This window comes from Manacus candei, unplaced genomic scaffold (genome assembly GCF_025592945.1).
Source record: "Manacus candei isolate 608988 ecotype Guabito, Panama unplaced genomic scaffold, ASM2559294v1 h1tg000070l, whole genome shotgun sequence".
In the NCBI taxonomy this organism is placed as follows: domain Eukaryota; kingdom Metazoa; phylum Chordata; class Aves; order Passeriformes; family Pipridae; genus Manacus; species Manacus candei.
This window is the reverse complement of record NW_026138118.1, coordinates 1,452,007-1,475,935: the sequence shown is the minus strand read 5'-3', so window position 1 is coordinate 1,475,935 and position 23,929 is coordinate 1,452,007. Positions and strand designations below refer to the sequence as shown.

Below are 23,929 nucleotides of genomic sequence, written 5' to 3'. Positions count from 1 at the left end.
TATCTGTGTACTTGTGTACCTGTGTATCCATGTACTTGTGTATCCATGTACCTGTGTATCCATGTACTCATGTGCCTGTGCATCCATGTATCTGCTCATCATGTACCTGTGCATCCACGTACCTGTGTATCCATGTGCCCATGTGCCTGTGCATCCATGCACCTGTGTGCCCACATGTACCCATCCACCCATACACCCGTGCCCCTCTGCACCCATGTATCTCCCACACCCCAGTATCCCTGCACATCCCCATCCATGTATCCTGGCACCCACGTACTCCTACACCTGTGCACCCCCTTACCCCTGCACCCACCTCGTCCCCCCCAGTGTGACCCATGGGGGACAGGCATAGAATTACCCCTCTCCTGGTGCAGCTGCCCGAGCTGACAGGTCTCTCTGTGGCCGAGCACCATCCCTTGACCTGATACCCTGTTTATGGCCACACCAGCTGGGCACTGTGTGCTGGGGCTGTTTCCAGAGTGTGCTCATCTGCTGACCCCTTTTCTGGGTCAGGTTTTGAAACCCAGCGGAGGAGCCAGTTGGGTTATGGCCATGACATCAGCACAGGGAGCAGCCCAAGCAGCCCCTCCTGCATCTGGGGACACAGAGGACTCCCCTAATCCTTGCTTAGAGAGGGGACACCCTGGTGCATGTGCCAGGCATGGGGACTGTGTCTCCCTGGAGCTGCCTCTCCCCTCCAAGCACATGGGAACCCACTGGTGAGGCGCTGGTTTTCTCCCCAGAAGTGGTCACATTTTGGGGTGGGCAAAGAGAGATGCTCCATATAAGCCACCCCCACTGCCACTAACCCAGCTCTTCCTCATTCCTGGCACCATCAAAATGTCCTAACAACGACGGGGCTGGTTTTTTGCCCCTCCTTGCCCCCACCTCGATGCTGTTTTGGGGTGCAGCCATGGATCTGGCCATGCTGTCCCCGCGGTGTGCAACCCTTTGGCCCCGGGGCAGAGCCCGGCCCTGTTTACTCCCCTGCTCTGGTTGAGGCATGTCCACGGCACGGGCGGGCAGGGCCTCCTGGACAGCCTGTCCCCATCTTGTTTACCACCACCAGCTCCCCTATGGCTCACCACCGTGTGACAGGTGCTGCTTCCTCGGACACCCGACGCCGCGTCGGGATTTGGATCCGCGTGACCGGGGAGCGACTTATAAATAGCGGGACGAGGGGTGACGGCAGCCGAGAGCGGCGAGAGGAGCGCGCTGACAAGGCAATGGATTTCCAAGCAGGCATCCTGCAGGATGGCAGCCCCATGGAGAGCCTGGAGAAGCAGCTCATCTGCCCCATCTGCCTGGAGATGTTCAGCAAGCCAGTGGTGATCCTGCCCTGCCAGCACAACCTGTGCCGCAAGTGTGCCAACGACGTCTTCCAGGTGAGACGAGGGTCCCCTGCGCCCGTTCCATCCCCCTGCCCGGGCTGGAGGTTGTCAGGGTGGTCGTGGTGCTGTGGAGACACTGATGTTGTTCATCTCCCCCTCCCAGGCTGCCAACCCGTACTGGCAGAGCCGGGGCAGTCTGATTTCGGGGGGCCGGTTCCGGTGCCCGTCGTGCCGCCACGAGGTGCTGCTGGACCGTCACGGGGTCTATGGGCTGCAGAGGAACCTGCTGGTGGAGAACATCATTGACATCTACAAGCAGGAGTGCTCCAGGTAGGCACAGGTGGACGTGGCTGACTGGGACACGGGGATATGGGGATGTGGGGATGCAGGGATGCCCCCCTCCCGTGCCCCAGCACCATCCCTGAGACCACGGGAGACTGAGAAATTGGGAGGCTTTCTGCTGGCTCAGTGGTCCCTGATTCAAATCTTCTTCTGACTCAAATCTTCCCCCCTTGACCAAAATCTTCCTCCTGTCTCAAAACTTCTTCTCCTGACTTAAAACTTCCTCCCCTGACCCGAATCTTTCTCCCCCAATCCAATTCTCTCCCCTGTCCAGAGCAGTTTGTGTCTCTGGGCAGCTCAGGGGGGTGGTGGGTCCCTGGGGGGAGTGGTGACAGTAGAGCAGGTCCTGTTTACCCCCGAAATGCTCTTGTTGGAGTGTTGGCTGTGAGATAAGAGGTGTGGGGGACAAATCCAGGCTCTGCTCATGACAGCAGGCACTGAAGCTGATAAGAGGAAGAAGGACAGTTTGGGGGGGCAAACATGAAGCTGGAGGGGGGACAGGGGGGTCACAGGTTCTCGAGGCAGAGCAGTGGCCCTGGCCAAATTCCCTGAACTGCTGTAAATATTGTGTGAGAGCCATGGGGACGGGGACGATGGCACGTGGCAGGTGTCAGCAGACGCTGGGGGGGCTCGGGGGGCCCAGCCCTGTCTTTGCTTCAGAGGGTTGGCTTGTCCCCATGTCCCTCCTTGCTGTAGACGGGATGATTTGGCTGCAGCCCCTGTCTGGGACCTCCCGGGGGTTTCTGGGAGCCCCCACTCTGGTCACGCGATGGGTGACAATAAATCCGGGCAGCACTGGGCTAAATTTAGATCCCTGTACAGCGTCCCTGGAGCGCAGCCCGGAGCCCCCCCCGCCCCCAGTGCCAACCACTGCCATGCCCAGTGACACAGGGCTTTGAAATGGGACTTACTGGGCTTGGGGCTTACAGAGGCACAGAGTCTGGTGGCTCCTAAAGGGAGGGAGTGTGGGATTATGGCAGGATCTGGCCTTTTTCCAGGGGACTTCATTTTGAGGTGGCCGCGCAGCACCAGCGGGGTGATGCTGCAATGGGACATCATCGTGGCAGGGATGCCCCTGCAGTGGGGACATCACCCCCACGGGGTCACGTCACCGTGACAGGGATGTCACTGTGGCTGTGCCGCTCTCTCCAGCAGGCCACTGAAAAAGGGGGAGCACCCCATGTGCAAGGAGCACGAGGACGAGAGGATCAACATCTATTGCGTCACCTGCGAGGTCCCCACCTGCTCCATGTGCAAAGTCTTCGGTGCCCACAAGGACTGCGAGGTTGCCCCTCTGCAAACCGTCTTCCAGGGCCAGAAGGTGACGAGGGGGGGGACACGAGGGGGGGGGCTGTGGGTGACACGGCTGGTCCTGGGGCGATGTGCTGAGCTAGGACAGTCACAAATAACACTGGGATTGGCTCACAGGGTATTAATAGCCCCCCGGGTGACTTCGCCCAGGAGACAGACTATATTTAGAGCAGCTGTGGCTTGTGGGGGATGTGGGGGAGCAGAGCTGGGGACAAGCAATGCCCAGCCCGTCCCCGTGTCGGGATGGGGGAAGTCCTCAACCCCGCAGGAGTTAAAGCTGTTCGTGTCTGTCCCTCCCCAGACTGAGCTGAACAACTGCATCTCCATGCTGGTGGCAGGGAATGACCGGATCCAGACCATCATCTCCCAGCTGGAGGACTCGTGCCAGAGCACCGAGGTGAGGGAGGAGGGGAAAAGGAACCCCCCAAACACCCGGGGATGAAACATCAGCCGGGGATGGCCGGGAGGGAGCTGGAGCCCACGGAGCAGGGAAGCCCTGTGGGTGCTGCTGGTGCTGAAGGGACACACAGGTGGCATCCTTTTGTCCCCCTGTCCCCACAGGAGAACAGTGAGGCGGCCAAGCGGGAGCTGTGCGCTCGCTTCGACGCCTTGGCAGCGCTGCTGGAGGAGAAGAAGTCGGAGCTGCTGCAGCGCATCTCCCAGGAGCAGGGAGAAAAGACAGCCTTCATCCAGAGCCTCATCTGCCAGTACAAGGAGCAGCTGGAGAAGTCAAGCCGGCTGGTGGAAACGGCCATCCAGGCAGCGGAGGAGACCGGGGGGGCTGCCTTCCTCATGGTGAGACCCCCAAATTTTTCCCTCCCTGCTGGTGCCCACATGGGGTCCTACTGTAGAGGACATCCTGGTGGCTCTCTTGTGGCTTCACTCACCTCCTTCTCCTTCTCCTTCTTCTCCTTCTTCTCCTTCTCCACCTCTCTCCACACAGAATGCAAAGCAGCTCATCAAAACGTAAGTGCTCAAACTGGGGAAAATCCAGTGATCCCAGCCCCACAGACGGGCAGGATTTGGCCACGGGGCTTTGCCAGTGGGGGGTTGCCCCGACCCCCCACCCTGGCGTCCCATGGTCCTCCAGCTTGGCGAGGGGACAGGGACACACATATCCATGCTTTCCCTGCCCAGGATCGTGGAGGCCTCCAAGGGTGGTCGTCTGGAGAAGATTCAGCAGGGATATGAGAGCATGGATGCCTTCTCCGTGACCCTGGACCACCTCACTGACGCCGTCCGTGCCTTGGACTTCGACCCTGGTAATTCAGCCCCCGACCCCCTGACACCCCTTTACCAGCTCCCACCAACCCAGTGACACCCACCGCATCTCCTGGTGGCTCCTGGTGACATTTGGTGGCTTGTTTGCAGCAGAGGAAGACGAGGAGTACTTTGATGGGGAGGAGGAAGAGGTGGAGGAGGACACAGCACCCGAGAGGACAGTGATGGGTAAGGAGCCAAGCCCACCCCTCTGGGACCCTCAACCCCTGGGGGAGCTTTGGGGGGGCTTGGATTCCCCCTGACCCTCCTACCCTCTTCCCTGGCAGCTTCCCAGTAGCCACAGCGATGTTGCCAGCACGGGAGAAACGCCGTGGGCACAGGATGTCCGGCGGTGGATTCGGGACTGGGGGGGGACACGGCGCAGGGACCGGCAGCCCGGAGAGCCGGCGCCTGCTCCAGCACAGGACACTTTTCCATACGGGTGCAAACAGGACAATTCCGCACGTTTTGTAATTTTTCCTTGGGTTTTTTTTTTTTTTTTTTGTATATAATTGTCACGGATTTGAAATTTGTGTATTTTGTAAAGAAAAAAACCGGTGGTTCGGGTGGTTATTTCTTCCTCGCCTCTCCCGTCTTGGCTTGGGGGTGGGTTTGCCAGGATGGTGCCATCACTGGTGGCCCTGCCAGGTCTTGGCGTGGCAGAGGGACACCTCCAATCCAACTCTTAATTTCCAGCCTCGTTAGCACCTCTGGCAGCGCTGGCACGCAGGCCTGGCCTCCTGCCTGGGGATATAACAGGTCAGCACCCCGCAGGATTTATCTCCTGGTGATGAGATGTGCTTGCCTGGGGTTGGAAACGTGGCACAGAGAGGGCTGAGGATGCTCCAGGCTGTGCCAGTCCCCAGAATGGGGATGGTCTTGGCATCGAGCTGCTGTTTTGCTGCTGGCTGAGTTCACACAAGTGCAAAAATACACCTTGAATGCAAAAATACACCATAAATGCAAAAATACACCATAGATGCTTTTCTCCTGAAAAAAATATAAGCCTGGCTCAGCAGGGGCCAAGGGGAAACTGAGGCAGGGCCTGCAGCAGTGCCCTGGGCTGAGTCGCAATTGCAATTAGCCCCAGAGTAATTAGTGCTGCTCACCCAGAGCAGGGGGCAGCAGTCGCTGCTGGGGGCGGGTCTGGCTCCGGGCGTATCCATCACACGGTTGCTCAGCAGCTGGATCTAAACTGGGGGCGTTCCGAGGGCTCCCCAGGTCAGGGAGGGGTGTCACCAGGAGCCTTTTGGGGGGGGATATGGGGATGCTCCATCCCCCCCCCCACCTCGGGGGCTGCATCCACGCCCTGGTGTGCAGCTCCCTGGGGGTGGTACGGGGGGGGTCGCAGAGGAATCTCCCCCTCCAGGTGCCGGGTGAGGGGGCCCACCCCGGGTCAAGGCGGCGGCGGGCGCTTTGCAGCCGGCTTGGCTGTCCCTCCTCCAGCCGGGATTTGCACACGAATCCCGCCGCTCCACACGATCCGAGGCCACCGGCTGCCACCAGCGCCGGCCACACGCCGGGGTCACCCGCCCCGAGCCCCCCGCCCCGGAGGAGGATGGCGGCCGGCGACGAGAAACGGCACCTCCTGAGCGAGGGCGCAGCCGGGTAGGGGGGTACCCGGCGGGGCTGGGGATGTCGGGTCCCTCTTCCCCGTGGAGCTCCAAAGCGGGGTCTCCTGGAGTCACCTGGCCAGGGAAGGGGCGGGGGAAGGGGCATTCAGGGTCTAAGCCCCTCCCCAAAATCCCCCCCCGGGTCCCCAACCACCCCTTTGCCCGGCAGGTCTTACGTGGGGGCTGAGCAAAAGAACGGGCACAACTCGGTGCGGGGACAGGCGCCCGCCCTGGAGCTGGGGACACGGCGTGGCCAGCACTGCCACACCCGGGGGCCCGACGGCCACCCCGGGCAGCAGCGGCGGGCGCGCAGGAAGCTCTACCTGGCCGCTGGCATCTGCCTCGTCTTCATGGTGGGGGAAGCCGTGGGTGAGTGGTGGGTCCGGGGTCCGGGGGTTTGGTCCCTGTGCGATCACCCTGAGTGGGTGCCCGCAGCCCCTCTTGTCCTGATTCCCTGCTGTGGGTGCAGGCAGGGGTCCCTGTGGGTTTTCAGTGGGTCAAAACACACAGTGGGGCCCCCACCGTGGCATGGGGTGAGCTGGCCTGTGCCTGCCTCGGGGTGGGATGCCACCCCAATGTCCCCACTGATGTCCCCTCTCCGCAGGGGGGTACCTGGCACACAGCCTGGCCATCCTGACGGATGCAGCTCACCTCCTGACAGACTTTGCCAGCATCATGATCAGCCTCTTTGCACTCTGGGTGTCCTCACGCCCACCCACAAAAACCATGAACTTCGGCTGGCACCGGGCAGGTAACGGGGTGGCCCCACCATCCAGCTCCCAGGAACCCCAGGGAGCACTCAGAGCACCCCAGGGTGCTCTGCCCATAAGGACTGGGTGCTGGGTGCCCATCCCACACCCCGATGCTGCTGGGGAGCCCGGAAGGGAGCTCAGGTTTGGCACAGTGGCAAAGCAACAATGTGGGGTGGGGGGGTCTCTCCACAGAGATCCTGGGGGCCCTGCTCTCCGTGCTCTCCATCTGGGTGGTCACGGGGGTCCTGGTCTACCTGGCAGCCCAGCGCCTGCTCTCAGGTGACTACGACATTGAGGGTGGGGTCATGCTCATCACCTCCGCCTGCGCCGTGGCCATCAACATCGTGTACGTGTGGCCAGCTGGCTCCTGTCCTCCCTGGGTGTCCCCTCCCTGTGTCTGGTGGCCCCTGGGGGTGTCACCACTGTCCTGCCCGCAGGATGGGGTTGGCTCTGCACCAGACAGGGCACGGGCACAGCCACGGGGCAGCCGGCGAGCAGCCCAGCGCCAGCGTCCGCGCCGCCTTCGTCCACGTCGTGGGGGACCTGCTGCAGAGTGTCGGTGTCCTCATCGCGTCCTACATCATCTTCTTCAAGGTCTGGGTGTTACTGGGGGCAAAGGGGATGCTTGGGGACATGGAGGCAGCGGCTTCAGCCAGCTCTGGCCAGACAGAAGGGTCTCTGTCTCTGACAGTCTCTGTCTCTCTCTCTGACAGAGACATAGGGGTGAGACTGTGTCCCTACATAGGGGTGAGACTGGCCCCTGCTTGCTGGTGCTCTTGGGGGTTTGGGGTGAGGTGATGTTTCCAGGGAGGCCTCACCCTCTCCCACCCTCTACAGCCCAATTACAAGTTCGTGGATCCCATCTGCACCTTCCTCTTCTCCGCGCTGGTGCTGGGGACGACGCTGACCATCCTGCGTGATGTCCTCCTCGTCCTCATGGAAGGTGGGGACCCACCCGGAGGGGGGGGTCTGAGCTGCGGTCCCATGGGTGCCGTGGTCCCCCTCCCTGCAGCGCCCATGGCTCTCCCTCCCCAGGGACCCCCAAAGGGATGGATTTCAACGCGGTGCGGGAGACGCTGCTGGCGGTGCGGGGGGTGGAGGCCGTGCACAGCCTCCACATCTGGGCGCTGACGGCGGCACAGCCCCTGCTCTCGGTGCACATTGCCATCAGTGAGTATCCCAAGGGGGGGTCAGGGGTCACCCACACCCCCACGTCCCTTCCCTTTCCATCCCAACACAGGGATGGGGTTCACCCACACCCCCACAGCCCGTCCCTCTCTCCCCGCAGACGCGGCTGCCAGCGCGCAGGAGGTGCTGGAGGAGGCCAGCTCCCGGTTGCAGGGCACCTTCCACTTCCACACCACCACCATCCAGGTGGAGAGCTACTCCGAGGAGATGAGGGACTGCCGGGAATGCCAGCCCCCCCGCGACTGACTCCTCTGCTGGCTTCCCAGGGGAAACTTCTTATGTGTGGAAAATAAAGCAGAGCACAGGGGTGTTGGGTCTGGTATCAGGGTGTTATCTCTGGTATCTGTAGGAACCAAGGGCAGACCCAGGGCTGTGGAAGCCGGAGGGCAGTAGCTGTTGGAAGCCAGCAGCCTTAATATTCCCTATTTCTATTCAGCTGGGGGGCAAGGCAGCTAAAACACACCTTTTCCCTTCTCCGAGGAGCGCTGTGAGGCAGTGGGGTGCTGGAGTGCCTGGTGCTGTGGGTGGACCCATCCCAGCGGGGGGAAGGAGGACGCACTGGCCTTGCTCTCGCCTCTTATCACTCCTCTGTTTGCCCTCAGGAAGGTGAAGGACTCGCCCTCCCCGCGGGGCTGGGGGAGCTGTATGTGCAGCCAGGAGCTGCCTGGGTTATTCCCAAGGTGCCAAATGCATCAGCAATGGTGCACTCAAACACCAGCGCTCCCAGTGCTCCCCACGTTCTACAGCCACAGACTCTGCCTCTCCACCCTCCTTTATTGCACTGGTAAAACCCAATAACGAGTAAAACCCCGTTAGCAGCAGCAACCACCTGCTCCCGGAGGGCTCCGTGCCCCGGGAGCAGGGCACCCAGAGCAGCCTGGCAGCCCTCAGGGTTTCTCCAAGCGTGGGTATTTCTTGCGCAGGACGGAGACCTGGTCCTTGAAGAGGACGGGGTCGAGGCGCAGCTGGGAGGACACCAGGGGCATGTAGCCAAACCAGTCCACCAGCTGGTTGAGGCAGTCCTGCCGCTGGGAGAAACGCCGGCTGCCAACCGCCCCCGCCGTGCCCCTCACCTTGGCAGCAGGACAGCGCGGGGGGTGAGGGGCTGCACTCCCCGCTCGGGGGGGTCCCCACACCCCCGCCCATGCACCCTACCTGCTGGGGCACCGTGTCCTTGTGCTGCTTCCTCTGGGCGACCTTGATGGGGGGCAGCTTGGTGACGGCGGCCACCAGGACGTTCATCAGGATGTCCTCGCAGGCGGCCAGGCCGTCCACCAGCTCCCGCAGCCCCGCCGGCAGGTACTCGGTGAAGAGGCTGTGGTAGTACCTGGGGAGGGGGCGAGGTGGGGGGCAGGATGTGGCCCAATCCCCCTGCCCACCAGCCCCTCCCCGGGCGGGTACCTGTGGTAGAAGGCGGCAGCGGTGAGGACGATGGAGAGCTCGTTGGTCCATTTGGAGGTGTAGCCCCAGCGCCCCTGCTCGGGGTCCCAGAAGTGGCTCAGGGCGGGGAAGCCCACGATGCGCTCGGGGAAGCTGCGCCACACCGCGAAGGCAAAGTCCACCTGGCACGGGGTGGGGGGACGGTGTCACCCTCTGTGGGTCACCCACCGCCACCCCTGCCTTCTCCCAGAGGGTATGGGGACATGGGGACAGCAGGCACTGCTCCCTCCAGCCCTGTGAGCATCTGAAGGACCAGGGACCGTGGTGCCCACGGCCTCACCTCGCTGGTTGAGAGGCTGGTGTGCTCATCCAGGCTCAGCACTGCGTCCGTCTGGATGGCCGTGTAGGGGAAGAAGCGGTCGCTGGGCTATGAAGGGGGGAAAGACAGGTTGGGCTGTGCCATGGGGTGGGTGTCCCAGCTCCCTGCCCCTGCCCTGGCCCCCTGCCTTGCGTCCCAGCTCCTCTCACCTTCCTCCTGCCCTGGATGATGGTCAGAGGCACGGTGGTCTGGGGCCATTTCCCGCTCGGTGGTGGTGGCTTCTCGCAGCTCCACAGCACCAGGATCTGCAGGGGGGAGGACAGGTGTGTCTGCTCGTCCCAAAACCACCTCGTGGCAGTTTGGACCAGGATAAACCCCCAGGTGGTCCCACCTCCACCCCGGGGGGCTGGGGATACAGCTCTACCCACCCAAGGGTAACATCAGCCACCCCCTCCAACCCCTAAACCCATCCATCCCCTTCCCAACCCATGGGACCCTGCCCCATCCCTCCTTCTGGATCCCTGGGAGTTGCACCAGGTAGCGCAGGGCTCAGCTCTTCCTACCTGGGCACAGTATTGGGATCCAGAGACGGCTTGGATGAGCCTGAGGATGGGCTGGGAGAGGGAACCCGCTTGTGAGACGACCCGGATGAAGGCTGTAAACTTCTCGGAGGGGCTGGAGCCTGAAAAAAGGGTGTGAGAGAAGACAGACGTTGTGGCATGCACTGAGTTTGCCGTGCTCAGCAGGGGACAGGTGGGGTCCTACCGTGCTGCAGGTAGTAGAAGGGAAAATCCCCGGGGTGGGTGGAGAAGTCGGGCAGGACCAGGAGCCCCCCGGGCAGCGTGTTCCAGAGGAAGCGGGAGCGGGAACGGTGCGGAGACAGACGGTCCTTGATGATCTGCCAGAGGCCAGAGTGATGCTCCCAGCACCCTGGTTGTGACCCCGGGAGCTCCGAGGGGAAGTTTGGGGTGGGGGCCTCACCTCCAGCGTGGTGTGCACGATCTTGTCCACAGAGGAGAAGTATGCATCCCACAGGAACTGGGTCTGCTGCTGGAAAGCCAGCACACGCTCCGGGTGGATGCAGCGGACGGCAGAAGGGATCTGTGAAGGGAGGAGCTGGTTTCTCCTCTCAGCACCACCCAGCCCCCCAGCAGGGCTCCTTGCCTCCACCACCTCCAACCATCCCAAGGGAAACCCCCCTGCCCCCAGGCAAGGATGCTGTGCCACCACTCCACTGTGGTGCTGCATGTCCTCTCTCTGGAGCAGGATCTGGCCCAGGACCTCCAAGGGTTTGAGTCTGGGATGGGTCTTGGTCACCCCCCAAGATGAACAATGCCCCAGGGCTGCAGATGGAATGGAACCCCCATTCCAAGCTGGATGAGACTCTCCTGCATCCATCTACATGAGAGCTGCCAGACTTGGCCACGGAGGTTTCACCCCTGGACTTGGCTGGGGGCTCCACCACCACTGAAATTAAGATTTGGGGTCCCCTGTGCCCTTTTGGGGCAGGATCCAGCCACGGTACCTGCAGCAGGAGCCTCTCACTGCCCACGACAGCAGCTTTGCCCCAGTCGATGGCCTCGGCGAAGGGCAGCTCCCAGCCGTCACTCAGCAGCACGGGGATGCAGGCGGCCTGTGGTGGGACCCCACAGGGCTGGGACAGAGCCCCTCGGACCCCAAGGAGGGGGTCCCCTGTCCCCCTGCCCACCCTGTACCTGCAGAGCCTCCAGGAAGCGGAAGGAGCCCAAGCGCCTGCCCCGGGGCACGATGCAGAAGGTGGAGTTGTGCAGCAGCTCCTGGTAGTCAAACCTGGGATGGGAGATGGGGTGGGAGTCAGGAATGACCCCCAGTCCCAATCCATGAGCACTCCGGGGGTCTCACTTGCACCTGGAGGGTGTGTGTGACCAGCCCAGGGCAGCGTTAGGACTGACTGGGGCTGATTTTGGCTCTGAATATCCCCACGGGGCTGGTGGAGCAGACATGCCCTAGGTGATGTGCCACCCTTAACAGGTGGGGAGGGTCAGGATAGGACCCCGGTGCCTTCAAAGGCATGACCCTGCTCCCCCCACCCTCTGGTAATGAAACCCCACGCAAAGCCACCACCCGAACCCCCAAGCCCGAAACTGCGGTGACTCCTCTGCCGTGCCCGGACTTGCCGGGCAGGACCAGCCCTGCCTGCCCTGGCAGCGTTCGGGGGGGGCAGTGGGTGTAGCCAGCGTGGCCCCCTCGGGTCGGGCTTGCCCGTGGGGCTATGAAAGCCCCTTCTGTGCGGTGGTGGGGAGAGGCGCATCCGCTGCCGGGTCCCTGCGACCGCGCCGGAAAATCCAATATTGACTCTAGGTCGGGACAGACCCCGTCTGTTCCTGCCTGCGGGGAGGGAGGGACGGGGCAGCCGGGTCCTGGATGGGCTGGAGGGGGGGATGTGCGTGGTCCAGCTGTGGGGGTGGGAGACCAAAGAGCTCCTTGAAGAGTGCTGGTCCCCTGGAGGAAGGGTCTCCCTGCAGTGGTAACGTGGTGCCGGTGCCAGCCTGGGAGTTGAGGATGTGTCCCCTCACAGTGCTGGAGCACCCTGGGGCATCCCGGCACTCTGGGATGTGGGAAATCAGCCCCAATGCCAAGGCACAACGTTTTACAATAAAACCCACCTCTGGTCAAACTGTCCCAGTGGATGCCAAAAGCCTCGTTAGTGCACCCTGACTCATTGACCCCAACACCCCATAGGAGGGGTGACGGCGGCTCAAACAGCACCCAGACCCCCCCACGAAACCACAGCAGAGACAGCCACATCCCCGGGGCCAGACACTGCTGCCACCCACTGCTGGGAGACCCCAGACCCAGCCACGACCCCCAGGACCTCGGGGGAACCATTCCCACTGCCGGGGCTGGGTGGGCAGCAGGACACACCCCGGGGGCAGCCTCCCCTCTCCAGCAGTGTCGTGGGGAGGCTGGCGCCGGCCGGGCTGCGGGGCCAAAACCTCCCGATGGAAATACTTCGCTCCTGACGCTGCTGCGGTTTCCGGGCAATCACGGCCGTCAGGGCTTCCTTGTTTTGTTAGGAGCCGGGACGGGCGCCCGCCGCGCTCCCTTTGCCAGGCCCCTCCGTGGCTCCGGCCAGGCACGGTGCCACCGGGGACCGTCGGCTCCAGAGAGCCTTTCCCAACCCGCTTGGATCGCTCCAAACCCGGGGCAGCCGGCGGCAGGGCTTGCCCGCAGCGCTGCCACAAGCCACCCTTTATCCCAGCACAGAACCAGTTTGTTTCTGGCATCCCTCCCTCCCCCCCCCGCACACCGGGCTCGAGGAGGATGATGGAACCCCCAGCAAGGCCTTCCTCTGCTCCCCGTGCTGCCTCCACTGTGACAGCACCCGATGTCCCCAACACACTGCGTGGATGGGGCAGCTGGGGTCTCGCTTTGCCAACTGTGGTGTGTCCCCTCCCTGCTGGCTTGTCCCCTGTCCAAGTCTGGGAACATCTCCCAGGGCAGGAGGGCATCAATCCCCACGGGAGGTTGGGCAGAGCTGGCCCGGCGCGATGGAGACGCCGATGGCTTTTTGCCCAGTGTCCCACAGGGATGAGCAGGGGGGTGGAGGCTCGGGGTCACACAAGAGCACACTGCCCTGTGCCACGTGTTCCCCATCTATCCGCTGCCTAAAGCCATCCTGGGAGAGGTGGAAATCTCCCTGTATTTGCAAACAGCATTAGAGGATTACCTGGGTGGGCAGACGGGGGGATTCCTCATCCCACTGCCCCTCAGCATGGAGCAGGGCTGACCTTGGGCCCCTTGTCCCATCAGCCCCATGACCCTGCAATGCTCCATCCCAAAAAGACCTTGCTGCAAGGGCTGACCCTGCTGGGCTGGTGGCACCCTCCAGATGGGGCCACGCAGTGCATGAGCCATCCTGGGGCAGCAGCTAATCCCAGTGCCAGCACCCCAGCTCCACTTTTACCTCCCAGCACCTCCTAAGACGCTTTGAGGATGATGCCCAACATGGTCTCTCCCCATCTGCTCTCTGACAGGGTGGCTGTGACGTGTCCCCAAGCAATGGGATGGGGACCTGCCCATTGCCAGCGGGATGGGGTCTGTGTTTACCAGCCCTAGACTGGGCAGCTGGTGCTGGGTCCCAAGTAGCAGGACGGGGAGATGAGGAGCTGCCGTGTGTCCTCGCAGCGCGGAACCCCCCCAAACTCACAAAACTTTGTCCCCCCACTTTTTCCATCACACGCTGCTGCCACCACATCCATTTGTGATGGAGGATGCAGGGGGACCCCCACCCACCACCACCGCCACACTGGCGTGCCCACAGACCCGGCAGTTTTGTGGGATTTTTAGCAGAGCCAGTGAGGGGGGATGTTTCGGGCTCATCTCCAAGAGAAACGTTTATGTTGAGGGAGGGCGGGAGGGGGGGAGAAGAAAAGCGTCATTCATCAGTGTTGGGGAAAAGGGAAATCGTATTAGAGGCGGTGGCAGCGATTGCAGATAAGAGCCGCTCTCACCAGATTACTCCAACTTTAATGCAGGGAAAGCCCTGAGCACTCAGCGCCTCGCTCCCCACTGGGGCATGAAACCCTCATCTATTTCTGGGAGAGCCCAAAACCTCCTTCCCTGGAGGTCCGGCCGCCACAGGCAGGCACACAGAGAGACAGGAACATCTGTGGGGTGTCCCACTCCCCCCAGACCCACATTTCACGCCCCATCTCCAACTCACTTTTCGTAGTCGACGTTATCCTTGTCGCAGCGCGTGTCCTTGTGCTTCTCCCAGTCCTTGCCGTGCTTGCAGGTGGTGAGGGAGATGATGTCCTTCCCGTTGTGGATGTGGTGCAGCGCGTTCCGGGTGCCGGAGCCGATGCCGGTCAGGTACCGCTTCCCCTTGAACACCAACAAGTACTTCTTTTTCGGGGGGACCGAGTCCTGATAGAACCACCCCCTCTCCCCGCCGCGCTGCGGGTGGTCCTTGGAGAAGAGAGGGATGGAGACGTCAAAGCCGGGCCGGAAGCTCTCGGTGTCAAAGCTGGCCTTGGCCAGGATGGCCTGGCCGATGTCGAAGCCCAGGTCCCCGGTGTAGTTGGGCCAGGTGCCCGAGTAGAGGTTGAAGATGAGGTGGTTCCTGCCGCCGTTCCAGAGCGGGAAGCCGCGGATTTTCTCATCGACATCCCGGACGTACTGAGCCGAGAGGTGGTCGCGGTCCAGCGTGTCGATGCCGAGGATGAAGAGGCAGGCTTCCTCGGGCTTCGGGGTGTAGTAGCGGGAGCGCTCGATGGAGGAGAGGATTTTGCCGTAGCTCTCCGAGGTGGGCTGGTCCCTCTCCCGGGGGTAGGTGAACACCTTGAAGCCGTTCCTCTCGCACCTGGAGAAGTCGAAGCAGGTTTCCATCCGGCATCTGCTGCTCTTGTAGACGCTCAGCCACGCCGCCCGCCGCTCCCGGGGGGACAGCAGGGAGGGGTCCCCATCCCTCTGGAGCTCCTCGGGGTCCGCAAAGTTTTTGAGGAGGGACCGATCCGTCCAGCGGGGCCAGTTCCTCCGGGCTTCGGCTTTCCTCCCAGAAAAGAAAGAGAGACGGCGCAGCTGGTCTCCTCCAAAGAAGAAAAGCAGGAGCCAAGAGGCAAGGAAAGTCAGGAAAATGTATTTCTTCCTGGTCTGCATAGGTTCACACACAGCCCCGGCTCCTCATCGGGCTCAGACGGGTGCCAGAGTCCGGTGGAAAGGCCGATGTCCCAAACCCCAGGTGGGTGGTGGGACAGCTCCCGGCCCCCAGGTGTTGTCCTGTGCCCTTGCAGTCTGTGACAAACCCCACTTGCTGCCCCCTCTGCCCAGGGCTGGTTTTTCGGGACCGTCCGGCTCTCCAGCCGCGGAGCAGAGGTGTCCCGGCCGCTCACTTCTCCGGGCTCCCGTGCCGCGACAATGACATTTCCATCGCTTGGCTCAGCTTCAAATCCCTGGAGAAGGGGAGAGGTCGCGCCGTCACCGTCCTGCCGCCGCCAACCGTGTCGCGCAAGCAGCCCCACACATCCCTGCGGCAGGACCCCCCCTCCCCAGCCCCCTGGGAATAAAAACCTGGGAATAAACCCTCCCGCTGCCACCGGAGCCCCCCTATCTCCAACCGCTCCTTCCCTGCATGGTCCCCCCGTTACCTTCGGGGACACGCAGCCCCGGGTGGGTGTCGGGCCGCCGTGCCCCGCAGTCCCGATCCCCGGCTGCCCGCGGCTCCGGGCTGCATCCCTGGCCGGGGAAGGCGGCGGAGCGGCCGCCGTGCCGCCCCGCCGGGCTCCCGGTGCGCGGCCGCACGGAGGAGCTGCCGCGGGAGGCTCCGCGCAGCCCCGGGGCCGGGAGGGCTGGGGGTGTGCGCCCCCTTGTCACCTTGTCCGTCTGTCCCTCTCTGTCCCCCTGTCCCACAGGCTGCCTGTGCAAGACCCCGGCTGCCTGCACCCCTCGTGGCTGCCTGTCCTACTGTCCCCCGTCCCGGGGTTGGCTGTCCCCTGTACGTCTGTCTATTCTGCTCTGGGTTGGCTGTCCTCTGTTCGTCTGTCTGTCATGCTTTGGGATGGTTGTCCCCTTTCTATCCCCGGGGCTGGCTGTGCCCTGTCAGTCTGTCTGTCCCCACCCGAGGCTGGCTTCCCCCTGTCCGTCTGGCTGTCCCCGTTCCCCCCGAGGCTGGTTGTGCCCTGTCAGTCTGTCTGTCCCGCCGCGGTCTGGCTGTCCCCCTTCCTCCCCCCGGAGCTGGCCGTCCCCTGTCCGTTTGTCCCCCTCTGGGCTGGCTGTCCCCCGTCCCCCTCCGGGCTGGCTGTGCCCTGTCCGCCTGTCTGTCTCGCGGGCTGTCCGTCCCTCCGCGGTCAGTTCCCGGCCCCGTTTCCCGGCCGGTCCCGGTGGTCCATCGTCACCCCCGCGCTCCACGTGCCCCCCCCCGCCCGCATCTGTTACCCCGCGCCCTCGCCCCGCCCACATCGCCGCGCTCGGGCACGCCCACCCGCCTGCCATTGGCTGCCGTTTCGGCCAGGTGGGCGTGGTCCGGAGAGCCACGCCCCGCCCGCGCGTTCCCATTGGCCGCGCCCACGTGGGACGGGGATCCCCGCGCGCGCCGGGGGGTGCCCCGGGGGGGTCCGCAGGGTCCTTGTGCCTCCCCCCCCCCCGCAGTGTCACCCCCGCGGGGACCGACCCACGACCCGTGTCCCCGTGTCACCCGGGGCCGGTGAGACCCCCGAGGGGAGCGGCCCCTCCCGCTGGTCTCTCTGCCCCCGGGGGACCCCGGGGAACCCCAAAGGGAGAGGGCGGTTGTAGGGCAGCAATGGGGTTACGAGGGGGAGCAGGGGCAGGAACACAGCTGGGGCCACCTCCACCAGTCACACCTCAGGGCTTCGATGTCACCCCCAGGCTCCAGCAATCCCCGTCTCCAAGGATACCCCGGGACTCCAAGGGCACCCCCGGGTTCCGCCGACCCCCGCGGTTCCAATGACACCCCCAGGTTGCAGTGACACCCCCAGGTTGCAGTGACACACCCAGGTGACCCCCCAGGCAGGGGCAGGAGGGATAAGTCCCTCTGCATCCTCACTGCCAGCCCCCAACCCAGCCACGCCCAGCACCCATGGCACAACGCTGGGGGTGGACTGTGGGGTTCACCTGCTTAGGGGGCAGAGATGGGGGTCCCAACCTGGCCTGACCCCCCCAAATCAGAGGGGGAACTCTTGGTGGGGTGACTGGAAGAGGAGCCGAGCGGGGGCCATGGGCTGAGTTAATCCCTTTAAAGAAAGTCCTTGTGAACACTGTGTGAGCCCAGTGTGGGGGTCCCCAGTGACACCCACATCACAGAGACCCCAAGGATTCACCGGTGGGACCCCCACAGTCCCGCTGGGCTCGACTGGAGGCAAGAGTAAGATGGTCCTGAGCAGCCCACTCAACGCCCACCACCTCCAGCCAGGACCCCCTCCCAGGGCAATGTGGGGGTGCTGCCAGGGGGCTGAGCCCCATTTTGGGAAGCCAGGCGTGGGCTGGGGCGGGCAGCAGGGGCACGTCGGGGCTCGCCTTTCCCACCCTGTCCTGGCATTCCCGGCCGCTCCAGCCGCCCTCCCCGCCGGCCGGGCAAGCCGGGACGCGACGGAGCGCTGGATCCCATCCATGGGTGTAACGACCTGGCCGGCCTCAGCCTGTGGCTGGATCGGCCTCTGAGGGGGCTGTGCTGGGGGGAACAGGCTGGGGTCCCCTCTCCCTGCCCCAGCAGCCAGGTGGGACCCAGGGGACACACACAGTGACAGTGCCCAGGGCCCCATCCAGCTCCCAGCCCGTGCCCCAGTTTCCCCAGGCACCCAGAGGACCAGGATGGGGAGCCTGGAGTGGGACTGTGTGTGGGACCTTGGTAGGGACGTTTTTTACCAAATCTTAGGATATTTATTTGCTGGCCTGGCCCGCTCGACCCGCAGGGAATTAATCCCTGGCCGCAGAGGGGATTAATGGGGCCCCGGGGCCGCTTTAGCTCCAGAAAGCGGATTAAGAGAAGGACAGGAACACGGGGATGGGCAGTGGGAGCCCCGGAACACCTCTGGGCTCTGGGGAGGACACAGGGGCGATCCTGGGGGCAGGAACCCGGCTGGGTGCAGACAGGGACATGGCAGCCCTGGGACTGGGGTGCTGCCCACGGGCATGGCCCTCTCCAGCTCCTCACGGAGGGGCTGTGCCTGTGATGGGGGACTGGGAATGTGCCCTGGAACTGGAGGCACTGAGAGCTGTGATTTTGCACTGAGAGCACTGGGAGCTGTGGTTTTGCACTGGTGGGACCGGGGGCTGTGTCCTGTATGGTACTGGGAGCTGTGATTTTGCACTGGGAGCACTGGGAGCTGTGATTTTGCACTGGGAGCCGTGGGTTGGGACTCCTGTCACTGGGAGCTGTAGTCCACGTGCACGGGGGCACTGGGAGCTGTAGTGCAGAGTTCACTGGGGCGTGGTGGGAGCTGTGACCCGGTGTACTGGTGAGTGCGGGGAGGGACTGGGAAAGGGGGGCTGGGGGATACCGGGGGCTGGAGGAGTTGTTGCTGGGAATTGGGGGGGGGGGGGGGGGGGCACAGAAGGAAACTTGGAGCTGGGGGAGCCCTGAGGGCTTGGGAGGGGCGCTGGGAGCTGCAGAAGGAGCTCGGGTTAGGGGCGCTGGGAGCTCTTGGGGAGCACTGGGAGCTGCAGGGGTGAGGGCACCGGGACCTGGGGTGGAGCTGGGGGACACTGGAAGCTGCAGGAAGCACTGGGAGCTGGGGGACACTGGAAGCTAGAGGGCACTGGCCGCTGGGGAACTACTGGGAGCTGCGATGGTAACTGGGGGCGCTGGGGGGAGCACTGGGAGCTGCAGGAAGGGTTCTGGGAGAAGGGCACTGGGAAGCACTGGGATCTGTAGTTCAGCTGCGCATACTGGGAGGTGTAGTCCGAGGACCCAGCGCATACTGGGAGCTGTGGTCCTTGGCCAGGACCATGCTGGGAGTTGTGGTTCCTCAGCCCCGGGCGCTGCTGGAAGCTGTAGTTCTGCACTGGGGAGGGGAGGGAGTGCAGAGCCCCGTCCTCTCGGGATGCCCAGTGGCTCCCGTGGGCGTCACCCCTGCACTGACCCCTTGGTCGCACGTCCCCGGTGTCACCCCAGCTCTGCCTCCCCCAGCCCTGGTGTCCCCGACTGGGGACGGGGACCCTCAGCAGGGTGGGCTTGGGGCAGGGTCTGCCCCACCGTCCTGCTCTGGCAGCCCCTGGGAGAGGAACTGGGGGGTTTCATCCCTGAGCAGCCCGGAGAGGCTGTGCCCGTGGGAATTCGAGGAGAGGAGGGAAATTGGGAGCCTCATTTCTTCACTTGCTGCCAGTGGGTTTTGCTGGCACGGTGCTGGAGGGCTGCCCAGGCTCCGGGCAATGGAGAGGGCTGAGGGAAGGAGGAGGGAGCGAGTCGGGGTCCCCCTGGGAGGGGACAGACTCTGATCCCGTGTCTCTGCCCAGGCTCGGCTGTGGCAGCATGGGGGGGATGCTGGCACTGCCCCGGGGGAAGGGACCTCACCACGTGGGCTGCACGGATGTCATGGTGGGCCACACGCGGCAGGTACGGGGGACAGGGGTGGAGGTGGGGACAGGGATGGGGATGGGAGCAGGGACAGGCTTCCATGCGTGGCTGCAGCCAGCTGGTTTCGCTGAGGACACGGCCACCACACTCTGTGCTGTCCCCAGTGTGTCCCCCTTTCCCCTCTCTCCCCCAGGGCCTCTTCCTCCGCCTCTTCTACCCTTGCCTGCTCCAGGCAGGGGCCACGGAGCCGCTCTGGATCCCACGCTCCGAGTACTGCGCCGGGCTGGCCGACTTCACCCTCCGGCGCCGCTGGTGCTCAGCCCTGCTCAGCATCACCATCGGTGAGGGGGGTCATTCCCTGCCCTGGGTGCTCCCTGTTCCTTAGGGACCCACTCCCTGATATGGGTTCCTTAGGGACCCACTCCCTGAGCAGAGCTCAAGCCCATCCCCTGTGCTTGGCTGGATGCTACAGGCAGGGCTGGAGCTGAGCAGGGACCTGCTGCAGCAACAACACCCCACTGCCCGTGTCCCCCATTTTCTGGGTGTTTCTCCTGCCCGTGTCCCCCATTTTCTGGGTGTTTCTCCTGCCCATGTCCCCCCTTTCCTGGGGGTTTCTCCTCCCCACAGGCTCCTGCAGAGTTCCGGTGAGCTGGAATGGGCCTTTCAAGCCCTGCAGCAGTGGGTACCCCCTGATCATCTTCTCCCACGGCCTGAGAGCCTTTCGGTAGGATGAGTCTTGAGCAGGGATGGGATGGGGATTTGAGTGTCCAGGGCTGCCCTTGGCCCTGCTCAGACCTGCCCTGACTCTCCTGGTCTCCCTTGCAGGACCCTGTACTCCTCTGTCTGCACAGAACTGGCGTCCTGGGGCTTTGTGGTGGCAGCACTGGAGCACAGGTGAGTGCCCTGGTCCCCACCAAATTCGGCTGCTGTGCCAGGGCTAGGGGGATATTGTGCTCTGGGGAGTTGCTGGTACCCCCATGACATGGCCACCTTCCCTCCCACCACTGCAGGGACCACTCTGCTGCCACCACCTATTTCTGCACTGCAGAGGCTGGGAGAGAGGAGTGGATCCCCTTCCAACAGGTGCCCCAGGGGCAGAAGGAGTTTTATTTCAGAAACAAGCAGGTACTGGGGTGGGGGGGGTTCAGGGTGGGCAATGGGGAGGTGTGAAATCCCTCCTGCATCCCTGGGGTCTTCATCTCATGCCCTTCCCAATCCCGTATCACTGTGATGCCAGGGCTGAGCTTTCTCCTTGGAGATGAGAAAAATCTGTTCAACCTGTTTCTCTCTGCATTCATGGGGTCTGTCTGTCCGGCTCCAGCTGACCCTGGCAGGAGCCAGGCTGGGCTTTGCCATGTCCCTGGATAATGTCCCCTGTGCCCCGGGGAGAGCCGGGCTCTGTGCCCAGCCCAGCTCCGCACCGGCTGCTGGGTTTGTTCACGCTTGGATTTTTGTCTCTCCGGGATTATCCCGGACAGCTGCTTGCTGGGGAGCAGGAAGGTTTCCTGCTGAGCCAAGTTCCCCCCCTCTGTTTGTTTCTGCCTCGTTTAAAAAGACAACAGCGAGTGAAGATTAGTCGTAGGAAAACTCTCTAGGAACCGTGGTGGTTGGAGGTGCTTTTGGCAGCCTTAAATCACCTCCCAGCCTGTTATTTTTGTGTGTGCTCTGTCTCACGGCCCATTGCACAGACAAGGGAAACAGTTTTCTTATTAAGATGAACCTGTGAGTGTAAATGTTGAGGGTGAGTGAGAAATAAACGATAAACAGAAGGAAATAGTTGCCAGGTCAACCTCCGTTGTGGCATCTGTATTAGAGGGAGCAGGAGAGAGGTTTTCACTGGAGTTTTTTTTGTCACTTGTCACCTTAAATGTGCACAGCCAATGGTGCTGGTGTCCTTAGGAGAGGAAGAGGACGGGGTCCCAAAGTGGCCCCGGGTCAGGGCATCCTCTCCTTGAGTTGTTTGAGCTGCTCCTGGGTGGAGCCCCTGAGCTGGGCTTTAGGGGGATTTTAGATTTGCCCCTGGCAGCTGGGCTGAGGTGGGGGGTCTGAGCTCCCCACAGAGGTTTGGACTGGTGGGTGGCTTCAGCAGGCTCAGCCAGGGGGCAGCCGAGGAGGATCCTGGGTTCTCCCTTCCCTTCTTCCTCCCCAGAGCAGAGGCTTTTGCTCATCTCCAGCCGTCTCTGCTATCAGATTAAGCAAATTAAAAGCAAACAACAAAAGGAAACCACTCCAATAAATCCACTGCATCCCTGTGGGAGCTGCAGCCTCTCACTTGCTTTCACATTTGCTGTAATTCAGGGAAAGCCCTGTTGGGTCCAAGCACTGGAGGGACGAGCGTGGGTGGGCACTGAGGGGAGGATCTGACCCCAAATTTGGGGGTTGGAGGAGCTGGGCTAACCAGGGGAGGGGTGTCTCTGGCTGCCAGGTTCATCAGAGAGCAGAGGAGTGTGTGCGAGCGCTCCGGCTCTTCAAGGACATCGCCAGCGGAAAATCCGTCCTGAACATCCTTCACCAGGACTTGGATCTCTCTGTGCTCAAGGTACCTGGGTCTGTCTGTGCTGAAGGACCTGCTGGGAGATCGGGTGGGGACAGGGGGTCCAGGTTTCCTTTGGTGGCAGGATCAGTCCTTGCTGCCTGGGACTTTTCCTCCTGGGACAGGCAGGGTCCGTGCAGAGCCACAGCTTTCCACCTCTCGGGTTTCTGGAGCCTCTCTTCCCCTTCCCTCCCCCGTGGATGCTGGGAAGCCAGGTCCTGTCACACCAGCAGTGGAAATGAGACACGGCATTTTCCCCCCTCGCAGCGGGACTTTGCTGATCCTCCCTTGGCTTTCTCTTCCCTAATTAGGGACCTCCTGCAGCGAGGTTTGGGCACAGCCTTCTCCTTTTCGCAGGGCAACGTTGATCTGGCCAAAGTGGCCGTCATGGGGCACTCCTTTGGTGGGGTGACAGCGGTGCTGGCCTTGGTGAAAGAGCCCAGCTTCAGGTAAGCCACGGCAGGGATGGGGAGCTGCAGAAGCTCTGGGGACACGCGGCTCATCCCGGTGGGAAGGGAGGCCGTGCTGGGTGTCCGTCCTGCTGCAGGTGTGCGGTGGCTCTTGACGCCTGGATGTTCCCCCTGGAGAACGTGCTGTACCCAGAGGTGTCCAGGCCCGTGCTCTTCATCAACACCGAGAAGTTCCAGACTCCAGAAAGCGTCGCCAAAATGAAGAGGTTGAGCTCCAGGAGCAGCCAGACAAAGATTATCACCATCCTGTGAGCTGGGGCTGGAGGGAGCACCTACGGGCTGTGTGCCAGCAGGAGGACCTCTCCCCAGCTCCCACTGAAGCACATCCCTTCCCTGTCCAGGGGAACCGTGCACGAGAGCCAGACTGACTTTGCCTTTCTCCCCGGGAAGCTCATCAGCCGCATCTTCGGCGCGAGGGGGACCCTCGACCCCAGCAAGGCTCTGGCCATCACCAGCCAGGCAGCTCTGGCCTTCCTGCAGAGGCACCTCAGTATGGGTGGAGGGCACATCATTCAGGGGCTGGGGAGGGCAGGAGAGCTCCCCAGCTTGTGGGAGGCTGCGGGGTGGCCACTGCCCCGCTGGGCTTGGGATCGGTGCTTCCCACAGCAAAGGAGGGGGGGTGGCTGCTCCTCTGTGACTCTGGAGTCAGGCTGATGAGGCTGTAGTAACCTCCCAACCATCTGTGCCCCGTGCAGACCTGGAAGAGGAGTTTGATCAGTGGGATGACCTCCTGGAAGGCGTGGGAGACTCGGTTGTTCCAGAAGCACCATTCTGCCGGTCCAACCTGTAGCTGCTCCGAGGTCGGAGCTCGCTCCTTCTCGCCCAGAACGATCCGTGCAGGAGCCAGGAAGGGCAGGAGGGTCCATGGAGAGAGCAGGAGCTGGGGACTGTGCTCACAGGACGTCATGGAACATGCCAGGGGAGCCCTCCCTGCTCACGTGCCTGCAGTGAGGGCTGTGGGGCAAAGGGAATAAAATCCACAGGGATAAAGACTGGGTTGGCTGTCGTAGAGTCACAGACTGGTTTGGGTTGGAAGGGACCTTAAGGATCACCTCATTCCACCCCCTGCCATGGGCAGGGACACCTTCCAGTAACCCAGCTTGCTCCAAGCCCCATCCAACCTGGCCTTGGACACTTCCAGGGATTCCAGGGGCAGCCACAGCTTCTCTGGGCAACCTGTGCCAGGGCCTCACCTGGGCACGAGGTGAGATCCTTCCTGCACGTGGGGTGGGTGGGTAGTCATCCCTCACTGGATCTGCTGCAGCTGGGGCACATCTGGGAGGAGCAGGGAGGGGGGTTGTTTGCTGTGGGTTGGGGGTAGTTCAGTCACAGCCAAAAGAATGGAGAGATGCAGCATCAGGGCTCCAAGCACAGAAGTAAGGAAAATCCTGTCATAGTCCTGGAAAGCTGGCCAGATG

The 23,929-nt window shown here is 62.9% G+C and overlaps 4 protein-coding genes across 7 annotated transcripts; 3 read left to right on the top strand and 1 right to left on the bottom strand.

Moving 5' to 3' along the window:
- The first annotated feature begins 1,181 nt into the window (after positions 1-1,181).
- On the top strand, positions 1,182-4,817 carry TRIM63 (tripartite motif containing 63). Of its 3 annotated transcripts, none has more exons than XM_051807042.1 (9): positions 1,182-1,385; positions 1,495-1,661; positions 2,829-2,994; positions 3,286-3,381; positions 3,546-3,779; positions 3,928-3,950; positions 4,122-4,246; positions 4,356-4,433; positions 4,532-4,817. In XM_051807042.1, the coding sequence occupies exons 1-9, from the start codon at positions 1,227-1,229 to the stop codon at positions 4,540-4,542; spliced, it is 1,059 nt and encodes a 352-aa protein (XP_051663002.1). In that variant the 5' UTR covers positions 1,182-1,226; the 3' UTR covers positions 4,543-4,817. The 3 variants fall into 3 exon arrangements, with proteins under 3 accessions (XP_051663002.1, XP_051663003.1, XP_051663004.1); XM_051807043.1 differs by having other exon boundaries at positions 2,826-2,994; positions 4,359-4,433; XM_051807044.1 differs by having other exon boundaries at positions 2,826-2,994.
- An 842-nt stretch (positions 4,818-5,659) lies between these two features.
- SLC30A2 (solute carrier family 30 member 2) lies at positions 5,660-8,091 on the top strand. The gene is made up of 8 exons (XM_051807047.1): positions 5,660-5,852; positions 6,027-6,226; positions 6,462-6,608; positions 6,802-6,955; positions 7,047-7,203; positions 7,447-7,552; positions 7,645-7,779; positions 7,898-8,091. Exons 1-8 carry the CDS (start codon positions 5,803-5,805, stop codon positions 8,041-8,043), a joined length of 1,095 nt encoding a protein of 364 aa, XP_051663007.1. The 5' UTR covers positions 5,660-5,802; the 3' UTR covers positions 8,044-8,091.
- Positions 8,092-8,566: 475 nt separating this feature from the next.
- EXTL1 (exostosin like glycosyltransferase 1) lies at positions 8,567-16,365 on the bottom strand. Of its 2 annotated transcripts, none has more exons than XM_051807040.1 (12): positions 15,625-16,365; positions 14,202-15,429; positions 11,212-11,305; positions 11,022-11,129; positions 10,478-10,597; positions 10,262-10,394; positions 10,060-10,178; positions 9,706-9,801; positions 9,518-9,604; positions 9,199-9,359; positions 8,953-9,124; positions 8,567-8,870 (listed from the first exon to the last, which is right to left on the bottom strand). In XM_051807040.1, exons 2-12 carry the CDS (start codon positions 15,134-15,136, stop codon positions 8,685-8,687), a joined length of 2,211 nt encoding a protein of 736 aa, XP_051663000.1. In that variant the 5' UTR covers positions 15,137-15,429; positions 15,625-16,365; the 3' UTR covers positions 8,567-8,684. The 2 variants fall into 2 exon arrangements, with proteins under 2 accessions (XP_051663000.1, XP_051663001.1); XM_051807041.1 differs by having other exon boundaries at positions 8,567-8,825.
- Positions 16,366-18,378: 2,013 nt separating this feature from the next.
- Positions 18,379-23,513, top strand: PAFAH2 (platelet activating factor acetylhydrolase 2). The gene is made up of 11 exons (XM_051807346.1): positions 18,379-18,450; positions 19,448-19,547; positions 19,702-19,849; positions 20,136-20,232; positions 20,334-20,402; positions 20,519-20,633; positions 21,934-22,047; positions 22,399-22,490; positions 22,589-22,759; positions 22,853-23,001; positions 23,207-23,513. Exons 2-11 carry the CDS (start codon positions 19,464-19,466, stop codon positions 23,299-23,301), a joined length of 1,134 nt encoding a protein of 377 aa, XP_051663306.1. The 5' UTR covers positions 18,379-18,450; positions 19,448-19,463; the 3' UTR covers positions 23,302-23,513.
- Positions 23,514-23,929: the final 416 nt, after the last annotated feature.